We start from the raw sequence: 22,306 nt of genomic DNA, 5'->3' as shown, positions 1-22,306 counted from the left end.
TGTCATGTGGAGAGCCGGGTTTAACAACCGAGGAACGATTATCACACAAGATCCAGCCAATTTGTTTGCTTCGCGGATTATATGGATATTGTCCTCAGAACATTTGGAACGGTGGCAGTTTTGTACACCCGCCTGAAGCAGGGGACGCGCTGCTGCGAGATAGCACTCAAAATTCGAAAGAGACGTGCAGGAGTATTTTTTTTCCGGACTGCACCCTGGCAGTGCTGACTCGCAATGAGTTTTGGGATGCATGGTATCGAGTTGTCTCATTTTCACTCTTTGCGTTCCGTACACGCGTAAACAAATTCACTTGAATTCATTTCATTAATAAGTGCCTGTCAAAGCTCTGTTTCTGACTTTACCAAATATGTCAAGATCCACAACTATAAATTATTGCAAAGCACATATTTAGCTTGTCCGCTTTCGAAGCATACTTTGTGTAAAATATTCCAGAGTGGATTTTGTGCTTTCACGAAAGAGACTGAAAGAGTAGAGATTGTGCTTTGCTTTGTCTAGCACAAAAACAAATTGTCTCCTGTGCCTTGCTTTGAGTTTACTCGCAAAGAATGGGAGACGCACAATCAATTTCTGAGTGGCACGCATGTTTTTGGCACTGCACTGAGTTTTCAGACATTACCTGCCTGAAGGTGCAAGCAAAAATGGTGCAAAAGTCAGAACTGAAAAAGCAGTTTTCTCTTTTTGAATAGACAAATCGAAGAAAATAAAAACACATAGCTCTTTTATTTTCCAAATAAAACAGCAGTGTGTTATTATTTTCTCCGATTTGTTGGTTTAAAAGGAGAAAAACTGCTTTTTCAGTTTTGACTTTTGGCCCAGATAGCCGACCACGCTGAGGGTCGTGGATTCGAATCCCACAGGCTCTGTCCCAGTGGGGACGTAAAGAGAAAGAAGAAGAGCCATTTTTACTTGGACCTGAAACGTGAAGCAACAAGAGTCGAATTGGTGGTGAATGCGTCAAAAACAATGTAACGTGACCGCCCCTAGCTCTGCGCACTTTCACAAAATTCATCAAAATCTGGTAAAATCCTTAATTTTTATATATTACTACAATAATAATTGAAAAGTACGCAGATAATTTTCTTGACAAATTTTGCGTTTATTACTTTAATAAAAACATAAAATAGCCTTGAAAATATTGAAAAACTTCCCAAAATCGCCTAAAATATAATGTAGATATGTATCCTAAATATTTTACATTAGCGAGGTATACATAATTATCTTACAATTCATATTAAATTTGTATGACATATGAGTAATCGTTAAATATTCAAGCCTTTATGATTCAAAACCTAGTCTCTTAATATTCTAGACTCAGTTGTAATTACAGTTTCAAGGCGAAGATTATCATTACTAATGCAGACAAGAAAATCTAATTTTTTTTTTGCATATTAGATTTTATGGAATTTCACGGAAAGTGTCGTACTTGATTTAGAATATGGAGAGAGTTCAATTGACCGTGAGTAACACGAGTTTAGTCCTCATATATCGACACTAAGGAAAATGCACACTACGTAGGTAAATAATATTAGTAATGCCAGAATCGTACGCAAGCGGAGAGAAATTGACCGACGTCATTTTTGCGTACGTGGGTCGAAGTTTGCAGAGGTGGACACAGTTCCCCTTCCCGCTTCCAGAAACCGAACTTACCGATGGATTATGCAACGACGTGTTTAGCATAATGATTGCAAAACTAAGCACATAGCATGTATCTGTGTTAGTGAAGATGTCCGGATTGAGCTGGCAGTACCGCTGTGCGAAGCATTCCATCATGCGGTCGATCTTCTGCGCTTCACCGGGTAGCCTGAATGACCAGAGAAATTGTCTGCAATACAGATAATGTTAGAGACAATTAACCAGAGACCTAAATGATGATGTATTAGGTATAACATACCTTAAAGCTTGCACTAGAATAAGGTTGGTAAAGTCATGCAGATCCACGAAGGCCTTCAGCACCTGCTCGTTGAAGTCATTCTTCTCGCCTAGATAATCGCCTGTAAAGAAGGTAGTAGTAAGAATGAAACATCGAAAAGCAACCTTTTTGGCTCGAGCTGCAAAGTGTTCATAAAGAGAATGCCGCCATGTAAAATTAATATGCCAAAAAGCACTTCGTGCCCATTCGCTTCGAACGCAACGCAATTCAAACAACCAAACGCAAATGGTCAGTGATGGATTTATTTCGTGGCTTAATTTCTGTAAGCAACGTCAGAGATTCCGCAAGGTTTATGTTTCACTACATGAACAAACCACAAACAAATTGAAATACATAAATAATTTGAAAAATTTTAATTACTTTTATCAACCGAGTATTAATTATTTTTGTTTATTGTTGCGTCCCATCGGACCATGATCATAAGTGGAATACCGGTGTGGAAGTGCAGCATTGTGGATTTTTGTTGTATACAAACTCCGCGGTTATTATTAATTACTCGTTCCACATACCAACGACTGCTGCAATGGAAATACTTTATCATTTCGATAGTACTGTCATCCAGGGAAGCAGTGACACAGTGGCCGTTTAATAATGGGCGAATGCGAGCGAATGGCTGAAACGGTGTGATGATAGGTGCACTAGCAATCACTTTAATTTATTCATTCTCTTCATTCACCAGAGAGTGAACCAATAATATTCATCATCCAGCTGTCGCTGTTAATATCAACTAGGTAACTATCGTGATCAAACGTCCAACATCCCACCGCAAAAGCGCTAGTGTTTGGAGGTGATTTTAACCTCCAAATTGCCAAATAACCTCCAAATCATCACCTCCAAGTTAGTTCTAATAACCTCCGTTATATGAAATATGGTGGCGCGTCGAACGTCGCAAGTTTTATCGTTAAACAGTCAATTACAACTGCGGAACACGTTTTTGTCTCCAGCATCAAAATACCTCTATTATTAAGTAAAATAGAGTATTTTGATGCTGGAGAATTTGCCGTGTACATAAATATCATAGCACGTCTAGTTTTTGAGATATTGGTTGTTGAAAATGCAAAACTGACTATTTCAGCCAACTTGCATGCAAGTTTGCCAGCTTGTAAGATAATTTATTTGCTTAATTTGCCACAGAATTACACACACAGAATATACACAAACTCTAGTGTATAACAATACTTATCATCAAAGTTTATAATACATTTGATGCGGAAAAGTTATTTTTTAAGGTTTTAGAAAAGTCATTGTATTTTGCCATATAAGAGAAACGAAGAATTTTGTATGGAGACTGCAAGCATGTTTAAAAAAATCTATTTAATCTAAATTTAATCGTAAAATTTCAACCAAATATATCTAAAACGAAAGTTTAGATCCTCTTTTGCATGCTCGGTGGATGAGATCACAAAAAATTTTGATAAAATATGACTTCAAATTTTAGGTAAACATCAATGAAACCAATGTTTATACAACTTGGCGATGTGTAGCTAAAAAATGTGACGTGCTGAGAACGGCATCGATTCAGCAACCCCAAATCTACTAGAGACACATAATTTGATCCTGAGAACGCGAAAATGACATTTTTTGTTGCGCTGTGTTTATATGTAGAAACAGTCAATCAATCACTTTAATTTATTCATCTCTACATTCACCAGAGAGTGAACCAATAATATTCATCATCCAGCTGTCGCTGTTAATATCAACTAGGTAACTATTCGTGATCAAACGTCAACATCCCACCGCAAAAGCGCTAGTGTTTGGAGGTGATTTTAAACCTCCAAATTGCCAAATAACCTCCAATCATCACCTCCCAAGTTAGTTCTAATAACCTCCGTTATATGAAATATGGTGGCGCGTCGATCGTCGCAAGTTTATCGTTAAACAGTCAATTACACTGCGGAACACGTTTTTGTCTCCAGCGTAAAAATACCTCTATTATTAAGTTAAATATAGGTATTTGATGCTGGAGAATTGCCGTGTACATAAATATCATAGCACGTCTAGTTTTTGAGATACTTGTTGTTGAAAATGCAAAAAACTGACTATTTCAGCCAACTTGCATGCAAGTTTGCCCAGTTTGTAAGATAATTTATTTGCTTAATTTGCCACAGAATTACACACACAGAATATACACAAACTCTATGTGTATAACAATACTTATCATCAAAGTTTATAATACTTTTGATGCGGAAAAGTTATTTTTTAAGGTTTAGAAAAGTATTTAATTTTGCCATATAAGAGAAACGAAGAATTTTGTATGGAGACTGCAAGCATGTTAAAAAAATCTATTTAATCTAAATTTAATCGTAAAATTTCAACCAAAATATATCTAAAACGAAAGTTTAGATCCTCTTTTGCATGCTCGGTGGATGAGATCACAAAAAATTTTGATAAAATATACTTCAAATTTTAGGTAAACATCAATAAAACCAATGTTTTATACAACTTTGGCGATGTGTAGCTAAAAAATGTGACGTGCTGAGAACGGCATTAGATTCAGCAACCCCAAACCTACTAGAGACACATAATTTGATCCTTGAGACACGCGAAAATGACATTTTTGTTGCGCTGTGTTATATGTAGAAACAGTCATAATCGAGCGAAATTTGAAAAAAGCACATGAGTTGTTGTTTTGTAGTTCATAATTTTGAAGCAAAAGACCTTTGAAATTTACTATGATAATAATAAAAAAATGAACAGTGGAAACAGGACATCGAACTGATTTTTAAAACATTGATGTCGACTTAATTTAATGTTTTTTTTTTTGTAATTTTTCAAATAAATGTTAATAAATTGTTAGGTCACAAAACAAATAATTATTTTTTGCCCAATAAAGCATATTTGGTTTGTAAACTCCTAGTATTACGGTATATATACATTTTTCTCGTAATTGTTTTCCTAAAAGTCTTTGGTATCTAATGAGAACTTTATCCTTCGCTAGTTCGTTTCCAAATGTAGAGATATCGTATACTTACCAATGGCTGTCTTGTTGAGGCCCTCTCCTTTATACAAAAATTGAGCTACGTCTTGCGGGTCCGTCCTCAGAAGTTGGTTTTCATATAAAAATTCTATGCCTGAAAACAAAACAAAAAAAGGAATATGTAAACGCTTATATTTTGCTTGGCAAAGGGATTATAGCAACGAGTCTGGAGTAAAAGCAAAGAGGCGAATGTTCACCGATTTGGTAAGTCTTCTTGGTGCGCTGCTGATAGGATAGAATATCGATTTCTCTTCTTTATTTTTAAGGGTACCTAACTTGGATCCATCGGCCGCGGCTATAGACCATCAACTCCCCTTAAATCCAGCCATGAAGGAACGTTAGGATCATTTCAACAATTTCTGTTGTGATTCTCGAATAGTCTGTATTGTTTATGGTTTAACTCCTTTACCGGCAGCTTATTTTTTTTAACACAAAAATATTGTAACAGCGATCCTCCGGAAATCTAGAGGGTTGACCCTCTAGCAACGACAGCTGCCCAAACCATGACGTCAAATCATCATAGGAGATCTAGCTTTCGGGAGAAAAAACGTCGCCTGGGGGAGACGGAGGAGGAGTTCAAACCGACGATTGGAAAGTTCTTGGCCATCCGCTGACGAACGAAAACGGCTTACGACTAATTGATTTCGCTCCAAGAATAAGGCCATCCGTAGCACCTACTTCCAGCACAGTCTATCCATACCGATACACCTGGAGATCACCACAGCAGACAGAATCACAAATCGACCACGTTCTGATTGATGGGACGGCACTTCTCCGACATTATCGACGTCAGGACCTATCGTGGTGCTAACATCGACTCTGACTACTATCTGTGATGGTTAAACTGCGCACAAAACTCTCCGACGTCACCAACGTACGGTACCGACGGCCGCTCCAGTATGACTTAGAGCGGCTCAAGCAATCGGATGTCACCGCGGCATACGCGCAGCACCTCGAAGCTGCATCACTGGAAGAGGGTGAGCTGGATGAAGCCCCTCTTGAGGACTGCTGGAGAACAGTGAAGGCAGCCATCAACAATGCAGCTGAGAGGCAACGTCGGGTACGTGGGACGGAGTCGACGGAACGATTGGTTCGAACGAGGAATGTAGGCAGATTCTGGAGGAGAAGAACGCAGCACGGTCGATCATGCTACAGCAAGGGACCCGGCAGAACGTGGAGCGTCATAGACGGAAACGGCCACAGCAGACCCACCTCTTTCGGGAGAAAAAAACGCCGCCTGGGGGAGACGGAGTGTGAGGAGATGGAACAGCTGTGCCGGTCTTTAGAAACACACAAGGTCTATCAGAAGCTCAACGCATCCGCAACGGCTTCGTGCCGCAGTGCCGAGAATGTGCAGGGATAAGGATTGAAGTATTTTGACGGAAGAGCGAGAGGTGATCGAAAGGTGGAAGCAGCACTTCAATGAACACCTAAACAGCGCTGATAGCACAGGCAATGAAGGACGGGACAACGGAGGACATGTCTTCGTCGGTACTGCGGAGGGACAAGTTAGATTGTGAGAACTTTCAAGCGGCCTACAAAGTATTATCCCATATCATCTTCCGTCGTCTGTCACCTATAGTAAGCAAGTTCGTGGGAAGTTATCAAGCCGGCTTCATTGACGGCCGATCAACAACGGACCAGATCTTTCATGTCCTCCAAAATGTCGTGAATACCAAGTCCCAACGCATAACCTTTTCATCGATTTCAAGGCGGCATACGACAGTATCGACCGCGTAGAGCTATGGAAAATCATAGACGAGAACAGGTTTCCCGGGAAGCTCACGAGACTGATAAGAGCGACGATGGAAGGTGTGCAAAATTGTGTGAAGGTTTCAGGCGAACATTCTAGTTCGTTTGGATCCCGCCGGGAACTACGACAAGGTGATGAACTTTCGTGCCTGTTGTTCAATATTGCGCAAGAAGGTGTTATGCGGAGAGCCGGGCTCAACAGCCGGGGTACGATTTTCACGAGATCCAGTAAATTAGTTTGCTTCGCGGATGATATGGACATCGAGGATGGAGAGATGCGGCCGCGAACCGAGTATTGTAGCGTGAAATTGTTGATTCAGTGTTATCTGTTTAGATGTTAACTAAATAAATAAAAATGGAAAATGAATCCGGAATCAGATGCCCAATGATCAATATCGACAAAGATTTTTTGAGTTTTTTTGAGGGCTTGTGAAGAAATGGTGCAAAAATATCGAGAAACAAAAAAGTTATTGCTAGTTCCTTCTAGTTCTGCACTCTTTTACTAAAGACTATTCTTACACTTATTTGAACTGCATTACTTATCGGTTAAACTGGCCATTCGGGGAAAATGGCTTTCATAACGCTGAAGGGGTGGGTGGGAGTACTAGAAATGTTACAGTCACACAAAATTTGTGAATATTCATACAAAAATCGTTACGAGGGGGCGGGTGGGTGTCTAAAATGGTCATTTTTGGCGTTATGAAATTTGCGAATGTTCCCTAATTTTAATTTGTATAAAACATTGGGATTTGAAATTCAACAATATGAAAGAAGAGTTTCGGCCCGTTCAGAATGTACTGGATGTACGAACTTAATGTCCGGAATAATCGGCTATACCGTTGTTGGATACTGAACCGTTTCAAACCTCAAAAAGTAGAAATCAAACAACATCGTTCTCAAAAATGTGTTCCCATAAGCTTGACACAAATGTTTAAAGACAAATTTGTCACTTTATAATAAAGTAGAGGAGTCCCAGGGAACCGTAAAATGGACATTTGCAGGATCAAATAACAGTAGACAATATGATCATCATATTCTATTGTTTCTCAAAATGTTCACACTGTTGTGTTTCACTTAAAAATCTGATAAAGTAATTATATTACAGTAAATTGCAGAAACTAAAAGTTTGCCTACCCACCACAGGGGTAAAAAAGCACAGCAAACAAAAAATCCAAAAAACCCGATTCGGACCTATACGGGTTAAGAGATAAGAAGTTTTTTTAAAGGTATGTAAAGAAAGCTCTCTGCAATTATGGAAGTGCTAATAGAACAGTACGATGAGAAGCAGTATGTGTTCCTGTTGGGAAGTAATCCCAGAGAAAAGATAAAGACAGTGTTAGATCCATCAATATCTCATTTTAATTGTTATCTGTTGAATAAAAAAATGGTAACACTTGGACACTTTTTCGGTGCATTTAATTGCTTTTATTAAAGCGCTTTGGAATTCTTAATCAGCTTCATCAACAGAGAACATGGGCTTGCTTTTGCTACCGATGCCGACTGAAGCGCATTTAGTCATTCTTAGGGATACATTATGTGGTTCTCTTTCACTTCCTTGCCTTATGCTCATTCATGTCAACATTTTCAAAAGGGTTAATTCGATTTTATCGAGCCAATGCCTTTGATGATCAACATGACGAAGCTACTATGTATGTGTAATAGGGTAAACGCATCGACTTCGGTTATGTGCTAGCAATGGTATAGTCACCTAAATGGTTATGAAAATCAAGTATTCGCACAATATTAACATTTTATTAATTTATAAATTGTTTCAAATAAATTTTGAATGAAAGATAATGAACCAAGAAGAAGATTATTGACGCTACCACAAGACTAAGAAAAGTCTCGTTTTTAACATATTGTGGTCAAATGGGTGACGTTTACCTTCCCCACATATATACACATCGAACCAACGACTCCCAACACAGTTGTTTCAAGCTGGCTGGTTAAGTACTAGCTTGGTACAATGTAGCATATGAACGACGGAGCAACAGATGAGATACGTGTGGATCAAATTGTTTCTGCCCGATAAATTCTGTTCATCGTGGTTTCCGATTCAATAACTTCGACTAGCACAGGGGGGACAGTTTCAAATGGGTTAGAGTAGGTATTGCTAAAAAAATATATGACATCAGGCCATACAAATTTAAAGCGAAGTGTAAGTAAGTATATTATGATTAAGAATCGGTGTAGTGTTCCACGGTGTAAAATTTCCAAACGTTATCATCTTAGTTTAGATATTCACTTAATCATTTCCAAAATTCAAAAACTGAAATTGTCCACTTGAGTAACACAATATTTCATTTATCTGTTTATGGTTGAAAATATAATTTAATTAAACTGACTAACTAAACTTAACTGACTCGCGTTTAGTGTCACAACGACGTATCTGCAAAAAATGATTACTAATTTGTTAGTAACTTGTGAATGTTTTCGATTATTATTCTTGTCTTGTTTCTTTTTCATACTGTATTGTGAAATCTACCGTGACACGACTGGGTTTCACGTAACAATTCAAAGACAAAATCGATGGAGGTAAATCGATTGCCGCAGATACACCGTTTATGATACTCGATGCAGGTATTCAATTCCGCAAATTGGATCCAACAATCCCAACCATTTTCCGAAGGATATCTTCTCTTCTTCTTCTTTTGGCATCCTCACTGGGGCAAATCCTGCTTCTCAGCCTAGTGCTCAAAGAACACTTCCACAGTAATTAACTGAGATCTTTCTTTGCCAAACTTGCTATTTTTGCATTCGTATATCGTGTGGGTAGGTACGATGATACTGTATGCTCAGGAAAGTCAAGGAAATTTCCATTTCGAAAAGATCCTGGATTGACCGGGAATCGAACCCAGACACCTTCAGCATGGCTTTGCTTTGTAGCCGAGCAATCTAATCACTCGACTAAGGAAGACCCCCCGAAGGTGTCAATAGAAGCTAAAATATGTCTTACCTTTCTTTGGGTCCATGTTGAATTTCTTACGTCCTAATGCCATCTGCTTATCTTTATTGGAATGTTTGTTCTCTTCCTTGTTCTCATGCGCCCTCATCTCCGACTCCACTTCATTCAGTTCATCGTTAATTTGCTGTTGCAAAAAAGTAAAGAAGATGAGATTAGTAACTATAAAGAATGCATTTTGAAGGCAAATGCAAAACATTATTAAGGAACACATGAATATTGTAGCCATTCCTTCTAATTTACCTTCTTTCGATGCGGCGAACTAACGGTTCCCTTGTAGACTAGATTAGATTTGTTTTTGCAGTTATTACATTTTCTAAGAACTTTTGGTGTTGAGCTTGCCGAATTGGCGTGGACGGCAACATTGTTGCCCGTGTAGTTACGGTTAAACAAGTCAGCACTATCGTCAATAAAGTCGAAATTACTATCATCCAAAATGCTAAACTGGCGCTGGCATTTGGAATCTTTCGGCAAGTTATTGTTAACCTCTTCCTTAATTGTGCTACTGCTTTCGCTGGAAGCAAGTTCTGCCTGCTTGCTTTCCCTCGAGCAGCTGTCGTAGGTCAAGATTGCTATTCAACAGTTCACCGTTGTCACTGAAGATTAAACCCACGCGGTAGGTTTTCTGTTTTGTTCACAACCGTAGTTTTTGTTACAGTGGTTACGGTGGTTGAGGTATAGACCTGTTCCTTCCTCTTTGGTCTCCTCCGAAGGCTGCTGGTATTATTCAACGCTAACAGGGCAATATCCTTGAGATCGTTGGCACTATCACTTGTTAGATTATCTTCCGAAGAGGGCGGTTGGAAGCAGATGGTATTTGTTCTCCCGTAGACTTCTCGACACTGTTGTGCTAATTGTGGCTGAGGTACTCGAGGAGGATTCTGGCGAATCGGAAGAAAATGAAGGCGATGGTGTAACTTTCACCCACTCACATGTGCAGATAGATCTTTTTGCGGCAGGATTGCTCAACGGGTCGTCCGCTGGACTACTGTCGGCCGCTCCTTGGGACTGACTAGAGCTGTCTTCACTGTTAAACAGACTACCCGAAGTTAAATCAACACAACTCTTCTGGGTCAATTTTTCAGCGACCAGCGCTGTCTTCTTGGGTTTTGGTTGACGACGAAGTGACGAGAACCAGTTCGTCGTCTTTTTTGCATCCACATTCGACGAGAACATTTTTCAGGCTTCTGGTTTTCTCTTTTTGTTTAATTAATTACCACACTTGAGCGACTCGCAACAGAAATATTTGTTTATTTTTGGGATCTTTAAACACTTTATATCACAATAAACTCAATCACATAGCGGGATTTACGATCTGTTCACATTTCGATATGCTTACAGCCGCTACTTATGGCTCACAAATTTTTGGCTGTCGAATACCACACAATGATGAGAATCTTCATCGTCTGAACTCTCCTGCGATTTTTCTTCTGTGCTTCCACTATCGTTCATTTGGTTTCGTTTGAATACAATTTTTTAGCACATACGCACTCAAAACTTCATCCGTTTCTGACTTGCTTAAATCACGAACCTTCACGAGAAATAATTTATCTATTTAATGATAGATTGTTTCAATTGCCAGCAGCTGATCGGAAGTTTAAATCAAATCACGTCTTTCGTATCAAAAATAATAAATTCACGGTCAAAGGCAGCGTGTCATGGAGCGAAACGGAACTGCAACTCGAACTCGCGAGTTGAGCTTGTAAATCCTGTGTGCAATGGATGCTTGTGAATTGCTACTGAAGGTGATATCGAGTTCCGTGTTCAAAACATCCTTGGCTACACACCTATCAGGTGAAAACTGTACAACTCGATACGGTTATTTCCTGAAGCTGTTTCACTCAAGCTGTCACGGCACAACACCTCCTACACTCTTTGTGCATCCTCAAATCGGAGTGGTTACCAGGGAAATATTGTTATATGGCACTGCCAATGGTGGAATTAAATATTTAGATTTGCAATATATTTTCAGCGTTGTGTATCCGTATGCACATGTCGGTACAATAAATTCGGCTATATTTAATTTTCATAAAGTTTAAAGCTAAATCGATATGCATGAATACGAGTTTAACATGAAATACATCATACTATAAATTAATTGAAAAATTCCGGAATGTGTGAGCAGGTTCGGAACTTAAACACGCATTACGCATTATCATCCGTCTCATTAACTATTTCTATGATACATCCAAACATTTCCCAAGGACTTCATAACGTATTCGTCTGAGAATTCCACTTATGGCACCTCCATGACTTCCATGAAGGAACCATGTGTTTAGTCTTAAATTTCTTCATACTACACTTTTTATATTAAATTTAGGGGAGGGATTATTAGAGTATGTTTAAAAACTACAAATTAAACTTTAACACTTCATTTTTGCAAAAAAATAAAATACTAAAATCACTTGTAAGGCGAGCAAATACCTTTAAACTCTAATATGTGTTGCTTATCTTGACAGATAGGCCTATTTCGTCTGCGACTTACAGACTTCTTCAGTGTCGAGTGCTCGACTTGGTAGTCAAGTTTTATTTTATTTTTTTTGCAAAAGTGAAGTGTTAAAGTTCAATTTGTAATTTTTTCTTCATACTGTTTAACTTTTTTGACGTAGGTTTACGTCTTTCTTCTCTATAGGGTAAACAGGTATAATACGCCCCCCTAACGAAAAATTGCTCTATTGCAGTGGAAAATGGATTACTTCTATTGTTATTGGTGTCAAAGTGTTGTTTACTTAGTTGGTCAGGCTCTGCATGCAACTTTCTCTTGCCAGGTAACTTCTAAAAGAGTACAAGACGTTTTCTGTAAACGGTCCAAATCTTGACGTTTCAAAACAAACCGGGCAATATGCCCCTCCCGTAGAAAAAGTTCCGCAGCGCTGTAGAAATGTTTTCAAGGAGAATTCCACCACTTGCTAAGCTTAAAAGGGTCTATTAGCAGTCTTCTTCCGGTAACAGTTTTTGAAATAAGTACAATAGTAAAGGATGGGCTTCATTTACAACGAGGCTTCCCTATCGAACCCAAAATTTTACGCCAAAAAAGCTGATTTTCGATGTTTTCGATATTTCTATTGATTGTTCATACTTCACAAAGATCTTATATGTGCAACATCAGTTTTTCGCGGATTTTCAAGGTGTGTAATCATATTTACGTGTCAAATAAGCCTTAATCATTAGATAATGAAGTGGGGCGTATTGCTCGGTTGGGGCGCATTATACCAATTTACCCTACAGGAATGAAATTGGAATTTCAAATCCAAGAGCGTTACATTGGCATGAAATATTTTAAACGTTTATAACTTTTTGCTGGCTTAACGAAATTCCTTGATTAGCACTTAATCGAAAGACAAGACATCAAAGGTTCATATCGTTTACTTACTGAATCTCACATACCTGTCCAAATAGTTTAATAACTGTTTTAAAAGAAAACGTTGATTTCAAGCAAATCTATAAATAGGGGTGCTAGAGAAAAGTTGACGTTTTTTGCTGAGTTGCTGGTCCGAGGAGCTGCTAATCGCGCGTTGGACTAGTGAAATCGCTCAAGATTTCAAGAGTGAACAACGTTTCCAGATTTCGACTTAAGCCCGGTGATCCACTACCCGTTTCTGTTGTGCGCCATCCACGCCACGAAACATTCAACTGGTTCGTCGTATAAGCAAATGACTTGCTCAAGTTTATACATTTGAGTTGAGGATTCCCCGTTTAACCATGGCAATCAACTGATAACATCCCGCAGTGTTATTTATCTGCAAGAGCATCGAAGCTAACAAAGCCATCGGCCCTTTTCAGGGCCATCAAATTAGAGGAAAAGAGTTAAAAGAGAAATATTTCTGACTTTATTTATGACTTCTTATATTCCTAAATCAATTTCACAGCTTCATACAAAATTTCATGTTTATGACTCAGCAATTTGAGACTGTACTCGAGTACTTGAGAAGATTATTTCATGTAACAAAATTGCGACATATTTAGAATGCTTTTGAAAACACATTCTCATTGAACAATTGTAGGGGGAGATCCCCCAGTGCCGGACAGCACCCAATACCGGACAACGTCCAAAAATTGAGAAATCATGGTCCAATTAAGGTGGTGTATTAGTAGAAAAAGAAGCTTTTATGGAGACTAATGTTTGCGTAGAATAACACATCCTTGAAAAATGCATGCCTTTTCAAAAAAGTACAAAAGTTTGAAAATTTTTAAAAAATTGACGTTTTGCCTTAATTTTGAGCCTATTTAGTAATTATTTCAGATATGAAAAAATAATTTGGATCACGAAAGCATGTTCGAACATAATCCTTATTTGATAGTATGAATGTATTTTGTACCAAAATTGAACTAAATATAGACAAATTACAATTTTGGTTGAGCGCTTCCTGTCCCCCAGATTCGGACAGCTTAATTTGTTATATGATGTCTTTGTGATTATTGCACCAGTGTCTCAAAATGCATTCATTTTTCATGGATTCCGTCGATCATGGTATCAAACATGCAATAAAATTAAGAAGAATGAACATTCAGAACAACATCGTAAAATGTGCTATTTTTCATCATATATTAAAGAGGTTTTTGATGGACATCTTGCAAACTAAGAAAAATTCAAATTGTTCTTGTAAATGTTGCAAATGCATTGAATTGGCAAATATGTACTATTTCTATAGTAAACACATTTAATGATGTTCAAATTCACATAATTCGAGGCATTTCCAGATCGTGTCCGGTATTGGGTGCCACCTTTCAAGATCAATCAATTTGGTACTAGAATACATCATCAAAATCCAATGTCAAAATTCATATTTATATTATCAAATTTATTTTTGTACACTATAAAAATGGTAATATTTATCATAATTGGGTAACACGAGCACATGTAACCAATATTTTTCGAATTATGAATTTAGTGGCTTAAGTGTCCGGTACTGGGGGATCTCCCCCTAATAATTTTTGCACCCATGGATCAGAAATTCACCTTCATAATAAAGAAAACGATTGATTATCAATAGTTTGTATTGAATATTTAGTTAATGTCAACTCTTCCAACAATTCAAGTTCGACCAATTTTTCACGTATTAAGGACTGTTCATTTAAGAAAGTGGACACGTGTTTTTTACAGTAAACTGTTTATTTTCGAGCAAATTCATGAGTTTACCTAAAATACATGGAAATCAACGTAATTTCGATCAAATTCACATAAATTTGAACATTTATTGAGCATTGCTGGAGAATGCTCTTACTTTTCTTTTGATACCTCCCATAAAATTCTGCACAACTTTTTTCGGAACTTTTCGAACTGCTTTTTGAACTGCTGACCACATTTTCTTGAAAAAATCGATGGAGCTTGCTTCTCTTCCATCCTTCTTAAGATGCCGTTTGATTATTGCCCAATATGTTTCAATGAGGCGTAGTTCTGAGCAATTTGATGGATTAGATCATTTTTCTACAATTTCGACTTATTTTTTCTTGAGCATCTCCAAAGTAGCTGAAGCATAGTGAGCCGATGCTAGGTCTGGCAAAAACAATGGAGGCATGGTATGCTTTCAGTATATGGGCAGAAGCCATTTTTTAATGCATTCAGTTCTGTAATTTTTGCCGTTGATTGAACCCGTTGTGAAATATGTAGTACTTTCATACCGCAAATTGCTTGCCATACCAAATCATTTTTCCCAAATTTTTCTGTTGGGATGTATCGTACGTCGTCAGGAATATCTGTTTTGGCCACAGCGTTGGAAAAATTCAATTTGGACACTTCGCGATTTAAGCCAAATCTCGGAACGGCAGTTTTTCTGTACACCATTTGTGCAGAAAAAAATTGAGAGTCGTCATGTCAATTCGACCCATCGTTTAGAATTTATATTTTTTTTATGTCAACTTTTGTCTGCTGTCAAAATAAACACTTGAGATCACACTGAAACAAAATTTTATTTGTTTTTATGCAATATTTACACCAAAATGCTAATATTTAGGTTTCCACTTTCTTAATGAACAGTCCTTAGCATTCTCCGCAATTTTCAAGTAATTCTAAGCCAACACATTATTGGCACATACCCATTTCCCAGATTGGTCGAACAGAAAGCGAAGAGCATCATCTGCAGTTCTAAGGTTATAAAACATGCTTCCTTCATCGGATTCAGTTTCATTCCATTTCCGCTTTTGAGCTGGTAAGAGCTCCTCCGAACTTGCTTAGTGAGAAGTACCTCGCTGCTAGAAACCTGCTGAGCTGTTAATATTTCGAAACATGGTCGGCGATGTTGTAAGAAAAGTGAAACATATTTAAAACGCATATTGTAACAAGGTAGAAAAAAGTCAAAGCATGAAAGTTACTTGCTTAAATTCGCAAATGCTGAATTACAATTCAAACGATTTTAAACGATTTTCCACAATTTCTGGTGTGCAGATTTATAGCTCGAAAAGTTACGTTCAAAACGATTTTCCCGGTGACCATCTCAAATTCCCGGTAGAAACGAATTCCCGTTTTTTTTTTTCGCTTTTCCTGTTTTCCTAGGTTCGGTGGCCACCCTGGCTATGAGATGCCTTGCTATGCAAAAAATATGTATTTATTGAGAAGTAATTTTCAATTTACCGCTAGGGCTTTATGTTTATTGCATTAAAACAAACATTTAGTTTGGTAACAACTAGAGCGTTTATAATAAATACATTTCTAATGAAATCCATTATATTTCTGTGTTCTAACACAGTTTTGAGGAATTCTTCAGTTCTTGAATGACAATAAATTATGATTTTGTTGTTTTTACATGGATCATGTATACAAACAGTATTCATAAAGCCGATTAAACATCATTCAAGCCAATTTAGCAATAAAAAGTAGGTTGAACGCCTGTCACAGTCAGCAAGACGGGTCTATAAGTGTATAGCATAACCTATATACCTTACCTAATCTACTTTAAAGTTTACCGTTCCGAAGTCTGGCTATCATTTGGTTCTATGAGGATGATATTTTTGAAATTTGAAAAAATGGGTTCCGATTTTTGCACGGTTCCGTTTTTTGGCAACTGAAAATTTCGTCTTTGTTACCGACAACGAAATCCAACTGTATTTATGAAAATCTATCATTGTACTGCGCTTGCCTATCTGGAATGCAATGAGATGATTTTCATGAAAATTCCTTTACACTTGAATAAAAAAAACTGGTTTTCATTTTTTGATGATTCCCGATAATTGAATGATGGATTCTTGAACCTCAATATATTAAGCCAAAGTTGTGGTAAACATCTTGATTGTTTTAATTTGAAAATCCAGCGCGAAGTTTTGCCACAATGCCTAGCTAACAATAAAACCGATTTCTACGAAAACCACTAAAAGTTTTTAAACAAATTAACTGCACCCTGCAAACAACTATAAAATAATACTGTTAAAGTTACTAGAACTTTTTATTACTTCCATCGAAAACTGCAAAATTTTTTCAATATTAAATCTAAATAACTCAAAACACAACTTTATATTCATAGCTTTGAATCTTTGATCAGCTGACCTAACGAGAATTCAAAGAAGATTCATGCAGAAAATGCGGAGTTTTACCCCAAATGACTACTTTATGAATAATTTTATTAGGATTTTGAAGATTCCTCAGAGAATCCCTGCCGACTTTTCTCAGATAGCACTTCTAAGAATTTCTTTGGGTAACATTATGTTAGGGTTTTTTTTATCATTTCTTGTGGAATTTCATTAGAAATTAATTCAGGCATTTATCCAAATTTGTCTTGGGTTTACATCCATCTAGCAATTCGTTAAACACGTTAAATACACTTCAGGAACATAACTATCAGATTTCAAAATCTGATAACCCATTCTCAAATCATTTAATGACATACAAACACCATTCTATTTTTATTTATATAGATTTATAATGTTTGGTCATAAGAATGTGCGGTAAGAATAGTAGGGAAAAATATCTAACTGCGATCGGTTTATAAGAAGTCAGATGATGAACGATGATCCTTAGCCGAGTGGTTAGAGTCCACGACTATAAAGCAAAGCCATGCTGAAGGGGCATAGAGTATCATCGTACCTGCCACACGATATACGAATGCGAAAATGGCAACATTGGCAAAGAAAGCTCTCAGTTAATAACTGTGGAAGTGCTCATTAGAACATTAAGCTGAGAAGCAGGTTCTGTTTCAGTGTGGACGTAATGCCAAGAAGAAGAAGAAGATGATGAACGAAAATTTTCAAAACAGGCAAGCATATGAAGTATATGAAAAATTTCCACATTTATTGTGTAAAACAATTGCAATTGCACAGGGGACCCTATTTGAACAGCACTGATTTCATTTGGCGTCAAAAACAAGGATGCGGAAAAGTTCAAAATAAAAGGATTGATACGTTTCACACGCGAGTAAAAATGCAAACGAGGAATAGCGAATGTACTCCACATCATTCCCTAGTAGCGGATAAAGTTCACTGTCAAAGTCAACTCAGCGAAAGTGGCCAGGATCGGGGGTGCTACTTTTGACACGCGTCAAAATTTCCACCCCCACTAACAAACAATCGACCCTTAAAAAGAGCTCACGCAACGAAGCGTTAAATAAGCCTACGGGTAAAGAGGCAGAGGGAGCAGCACAAGTGGAGGCTCTCTATTTGTGTAACCCTCATATCGGTATCCTAGCTATAGAACGTTGGCTGAAGGCCATTATCAGAAAAGTTTGCTAATTTAAGAAGGGACGTTAAAGTACGAAGAAGAATAGAATGTAGGTTAAGTGCATAATAAAACGACACTAACATTGGCAGGATCTATAAGAAAATTAGGACGAAAAGAATAGATAATAACTGGGAGGAATTCAAACAGGGGTTTCCTCTTTTCAAAGGAATCACATCCCCACAGGGACAGAGTCTGCTTCTCAGCTCAGTATTCTAACAGCATTTTAACAATTATTAACTTAACGCTTTTTGACGTAGAAGTACGTCTTTCTTCTCTATACAGGAGTGAAATTGGAATTTCAAAACCAGGAGCGTTACGTTGGCATGAAATATTTTAAACGTTTATAACTTTGCACTGGCTTAACGGAATTTCTTGATTAGCACCTCAATCGAAAGCCAAGACATCAAAGCTTCATGTCATTTACTTACTGAATCCCACATACCTGTCTAAATAGTTTAATAACTGTTTTAAAAAAGAACGTTGATTTCAAGCAAATCTATAAATAGGGGTGGCTAGAGAAAATTTGACGTCATTTGCTATTCACTCTCCGATTGGCTCGCATCTCAGCAGGCGACAGATCGGCTTGCTCTGACCGGACGTGCTTTTCAGGCACAGACATCGATAGCGAAGGACGCCCCCGTTTGTCTTGCTTCGCTCAAATCAAACTGTCGAGCGAGCGAGAGAAGATGCCGTCCGAAGCTAAAGCCATCACCGCTGCCGCCGCCTAGAAGAAGAAGAGGAAGCAGTCCACAGGAGAAATTGCGGTCGAACTGTGAACACGGTCGGGCGAGTCATTCTCGCTTTGTGGTTCACCGCTTGTTTGCGTTCACCCAGCCATCGTCATCGCCGCCGCAAATTTCATCGGCCGAGAAGCTGTTGACCCGCGCTTCAAAATTTCGACTCGTGATGAAATCATCATTGGTGGTCAAGAAGCAATCCCGTTAGGAGCAAATACCAGAAGCCCCCTGAGTTTTGCTGGTCCGAGCAGTGTTAGTTATCCGTAACAACATCGAAGCTAACAAAGCCATCGGTTCTTTTCAGAGCCATCAAATTTGTGGAAAAGAGTTAAAAGAGAAATATTTCCGATTTTATTTATAACTTCTAATATTCCTAAATCAATTTCACAGCTTCATACAAAATTTCATTTGTCACGAATAATGAGCTACGTTTCCAGATTTCAACTAAATCCCTGTGATCCGCTACCCTGTTTCTGTTGTGCACCCATGAATTATTCAGCTGGTTTGTTGAATAAACAGAGAACTTATTCACATCTTCTTCTTCTTGGCATAACGTCCTCACTGGAACAGAGCCTGCTTCTCAGCTTAGTGTTCTTATGACACTTCAACAGTTATTAACTGAGAGCTTTCTTTGCCAAAGTTTCCATTTTTGCATTCGTATATCGTGTGACAGGTACGATTATACTCTATGCCAAGGGAAGTCAAGAAAATTTCCATTCCGAAAAGATCCTGGACCGACCGGGAATCGAACCAAGACACCTTCAGCATGGCTTTGCTTTGTAGCCGCGGACACTAACCACTCGGCTAAGGAAGGCCCCAACTTATTCGCATGCATTTGCAACTTTTTCGATTTTCCATACAAAATGACCAACTTTGGTAAGTTAGATCTCATTTATTATGGAAATATTTTCGAATGAAACTTTCACAGAACATCAGATGTAACTTGAATTTTAACATATATTTTTGAATAATTTTTCCAATCACAAGTTTATAAGTAATAACGGTTTGACTAAACTGTAATTTTCGACGAAAAATTCAAAACTTTTTATCTTAAAATTTCATAGCCTTACACAAAAACTGTCTTCAGCAAACTTATTCATCTCGTCAAAGTCTACAACTTTGCTGAAGATACCATGATGCTATTCCTTCAATATGTTTAGTTATGTCAATCATAGAAAATCGTCAAAATATTCACTTTAGTCAAACCGTAACTGCTTTTCAACGTGTGATTGGAAAAATCACTCAAAAACATATGTTAAAATTTAAGTTATGTCTGATATTCTGTGAAAATTTCATTCAAATCGGTCCATAAATAACTGAGATATAGTTTATCAAAGTCGGTCATTTTGCATGAAAAATCAATAGAGTTGCCTTTTTTTTCTCAGCGAAGAATTACACCATCAACGAAAATAGCGCGAAAGCAATAACCAATCGCGTGCGAGTAACCAACGGAGTGACGAAACAACCAAGCGAGAACCCCACCACTCGCCATCGGTGAACGGAGCTCGAGCAAATAAAACCACTGGTTGTTCTGCTCCCAGCTCATTCACAAATCGAACGGCATAATGAACGGATCAAGCAGCGGAGCAGCAAAGAAGAGCGCGTGAAAGCCACAGCAGTGTGCGAGTAGCGAACTGAACCAGAGAGCAACGAAGCGAAAGCAACAACTGAAAATCATTCAGTGGACGGATTAGTAGTCTGCGCGAACCGGCGACCTGTTGGAAAGTAACGCCAGCGAAATATACACCATCTGCCTCTCCTTACCATTCATATTCTTGTACATGATGAATTCAATGAAATGGTTTGGTTTGGCGATGAAGCAAAGAGTTATTAAGGATAATTTTACTTAACAAAGAGTTGTTGATAAATATTCCAATCAATAAGAGTTGTTTTGAAAAAGTTCACTTTTATCAGAATTTTCCTCGGAAAATTTCTGCTTTACCAAAGAGTTGTTAATGAAATTCCTGCAGTAAAGGGTCGAGTTTCTCCCCACGAATATATCCAGCCAGGACCAGTCATGGAGGACAATCCATCCAGAGCATCACGGCCCCCGCTTACAAAATTCTCGAGTACGGAAATTGGAAAATGTATTAAAATTGCGACATTAAAATCAATAAATTGTTCAAGAATTGGTCAAGAATTGTAATGAGCAACTATTGATCTGAATTGATTTTTCTACATGTTGTCTATTACGTTAATCTGACAAAAAAAAAAAATAGAAAAAGAAAAAGGCTATATGAAATTGATTTCTTGGCAAGGGATGTACAAGATGAGCATTATGCTGTTATTGCATCCCGACGGCACTGCAGCAGCGTTCTTGGAACATCCTCAAATTGTCGTATTGTCGATTATTCGTGATAAATCAGATATTGTATGATGCTACGAGATGAATTAAGAGATTATAGCAAGTTTTTGGTAAGCACATTAAGAAATATTACTAGCTATATTATCACGAGAAGTTCTTACTAGCTCGAAAGTGTAAATGAAATGAACCGAATCCTGTTGTTGTTACAGAGGGATTTTAATCCGAAGGTCATTCGTCCCTTAAATGAACCGAATCTGTCAAAGATAGTATGTTTTACATAATTTGAATTGCAGACGATGCTCCTCCCTTTCGTATTCTTCGCCTTCTTCTGATTGACCAATCTAGGATAAGGTACATGAAGTTGATGTCTTGGTTAGGGATTTACATATCTTGGAAAATTCACATGCGCGTTCGTATGGACAGTAAAAATATCAACATTATTTTAATAGCTTACAATAAATTAAAATCACGCATGATATTCAATAGTTTTCTTTATTATGACGGTAAATTTCTGATCCATGGGTGCCAAAATTATTACAATTGTTCAATGAGAATGTCTATTCGAATGCATTCTTAAAATGTCGCAATTTTGTTACATGTGATAATTTTGCTAATCAAAGTGTTCCCACAAAATATGGAACATCAAAGACGCTGTTGGAAATGCCACTCTATTTTACAATTGTTGTGGAATGTTGAGCACTCATCCCGATGGCACTGCAGCAGCGTCCGCGATTACAGTCTCAAAATGTTAAGTCATAAATTATTCATGACAAATGAAATTTTGTATGAAGCTGTGAAATTGATTTAGGAATATAAGAAGTCATATATAAAGTCGGAAATATTTCTCTTTTAACTCTTTTCCACCAATTTGATGGCCCTGAAAAGGGCCGATGGCTTTGTTAGCTTTGATGCTCTTACAGATAAATAACACTGCGGGATGTTATCAGTTGATTGCCATGGTCAAACGGGGAATCC

The 22,306-nt window shown here is 37.8% G+C and overlaps 1 protein-coding gene and 1 long non-coding RNA gene across 5 annotated transcripts in view; both read right to left on the bottom strand.

Moving 5' to 3' along the window:
- LOC5575446 (cytohesin-1) overlaps positions 1 to 22,306 on the bottom strand; it is a 165,890-nt gene that overhangs the window by 60,615 nt on the left and 82,969 nt on the right. For 2 of the 3 annotated variants that reach the window (XR_002500464.1, XM_021844673.1), the window contains exons 3-6: positions 9,637 to 9,769; positions 4,924 to 5,022; positions 1,913 to 2,012; positions 1,669 to 1,843 (exon numbers count right to left, since the gene is read on the bottom strand). Coding sequence is in view for 2 of the 3 variants with exons in the window: in XM_021844673.1 (XP_021700365.1) it covers positions 1,669 to 1,843; positions 1,913 to 2,012; positions 4,924 to 5,022; positions 9,637 to 9,769 (507 nt within the window). In the remaining variant the exon portion in view is untranslated. Of the gene's footprint in view, positions 1 to 1,668; positions 1,844 to 1,912; positions 2,013 to 4,923; positions 5,023 to 9,636; positions 9,770 to 9,885; positions 10,411 to 22,306 lie in introns of those variants that run through there. The other variant, XM_001661905.2, reaches the window with a different exon arrangement.
- The window catches only part of LOC110676510, a 43,709-nt gene continuing 31,833 nt past the window's right edge, over positions 10,431 to 22,306 (bottom strand). For both annotated transcript variants that reach the window (XR_002500465.1, XR_002500466.1), the window contains exon 2: positions 10,431 to 11,173. This is a non-coding gene — a long non-coding RNA (uncharacterized LOC110676510). The remainder of the gene's footprint in view (positions 11,174 to 22,306) is intronic.

Source organism: Aedes aegypti, chromosome 2 (assembly GCF_002204515.2).
Source record: "Aedes aegypti strain LVP_AGWG chromosome 2, AaegL5.0 Primary Assembly, whole genome shotgun sequence".
Lineage (NCBI taxonomy): Eukaryota > Metazoa > Arthropoda > Insecta > Diptera > Culicidae > Aedes > Aedes aegypti.
Note: the sequence above shows the minus strand (reverse complement) of the source record. Positions and strands in the feature narration are given on the sequence as shown.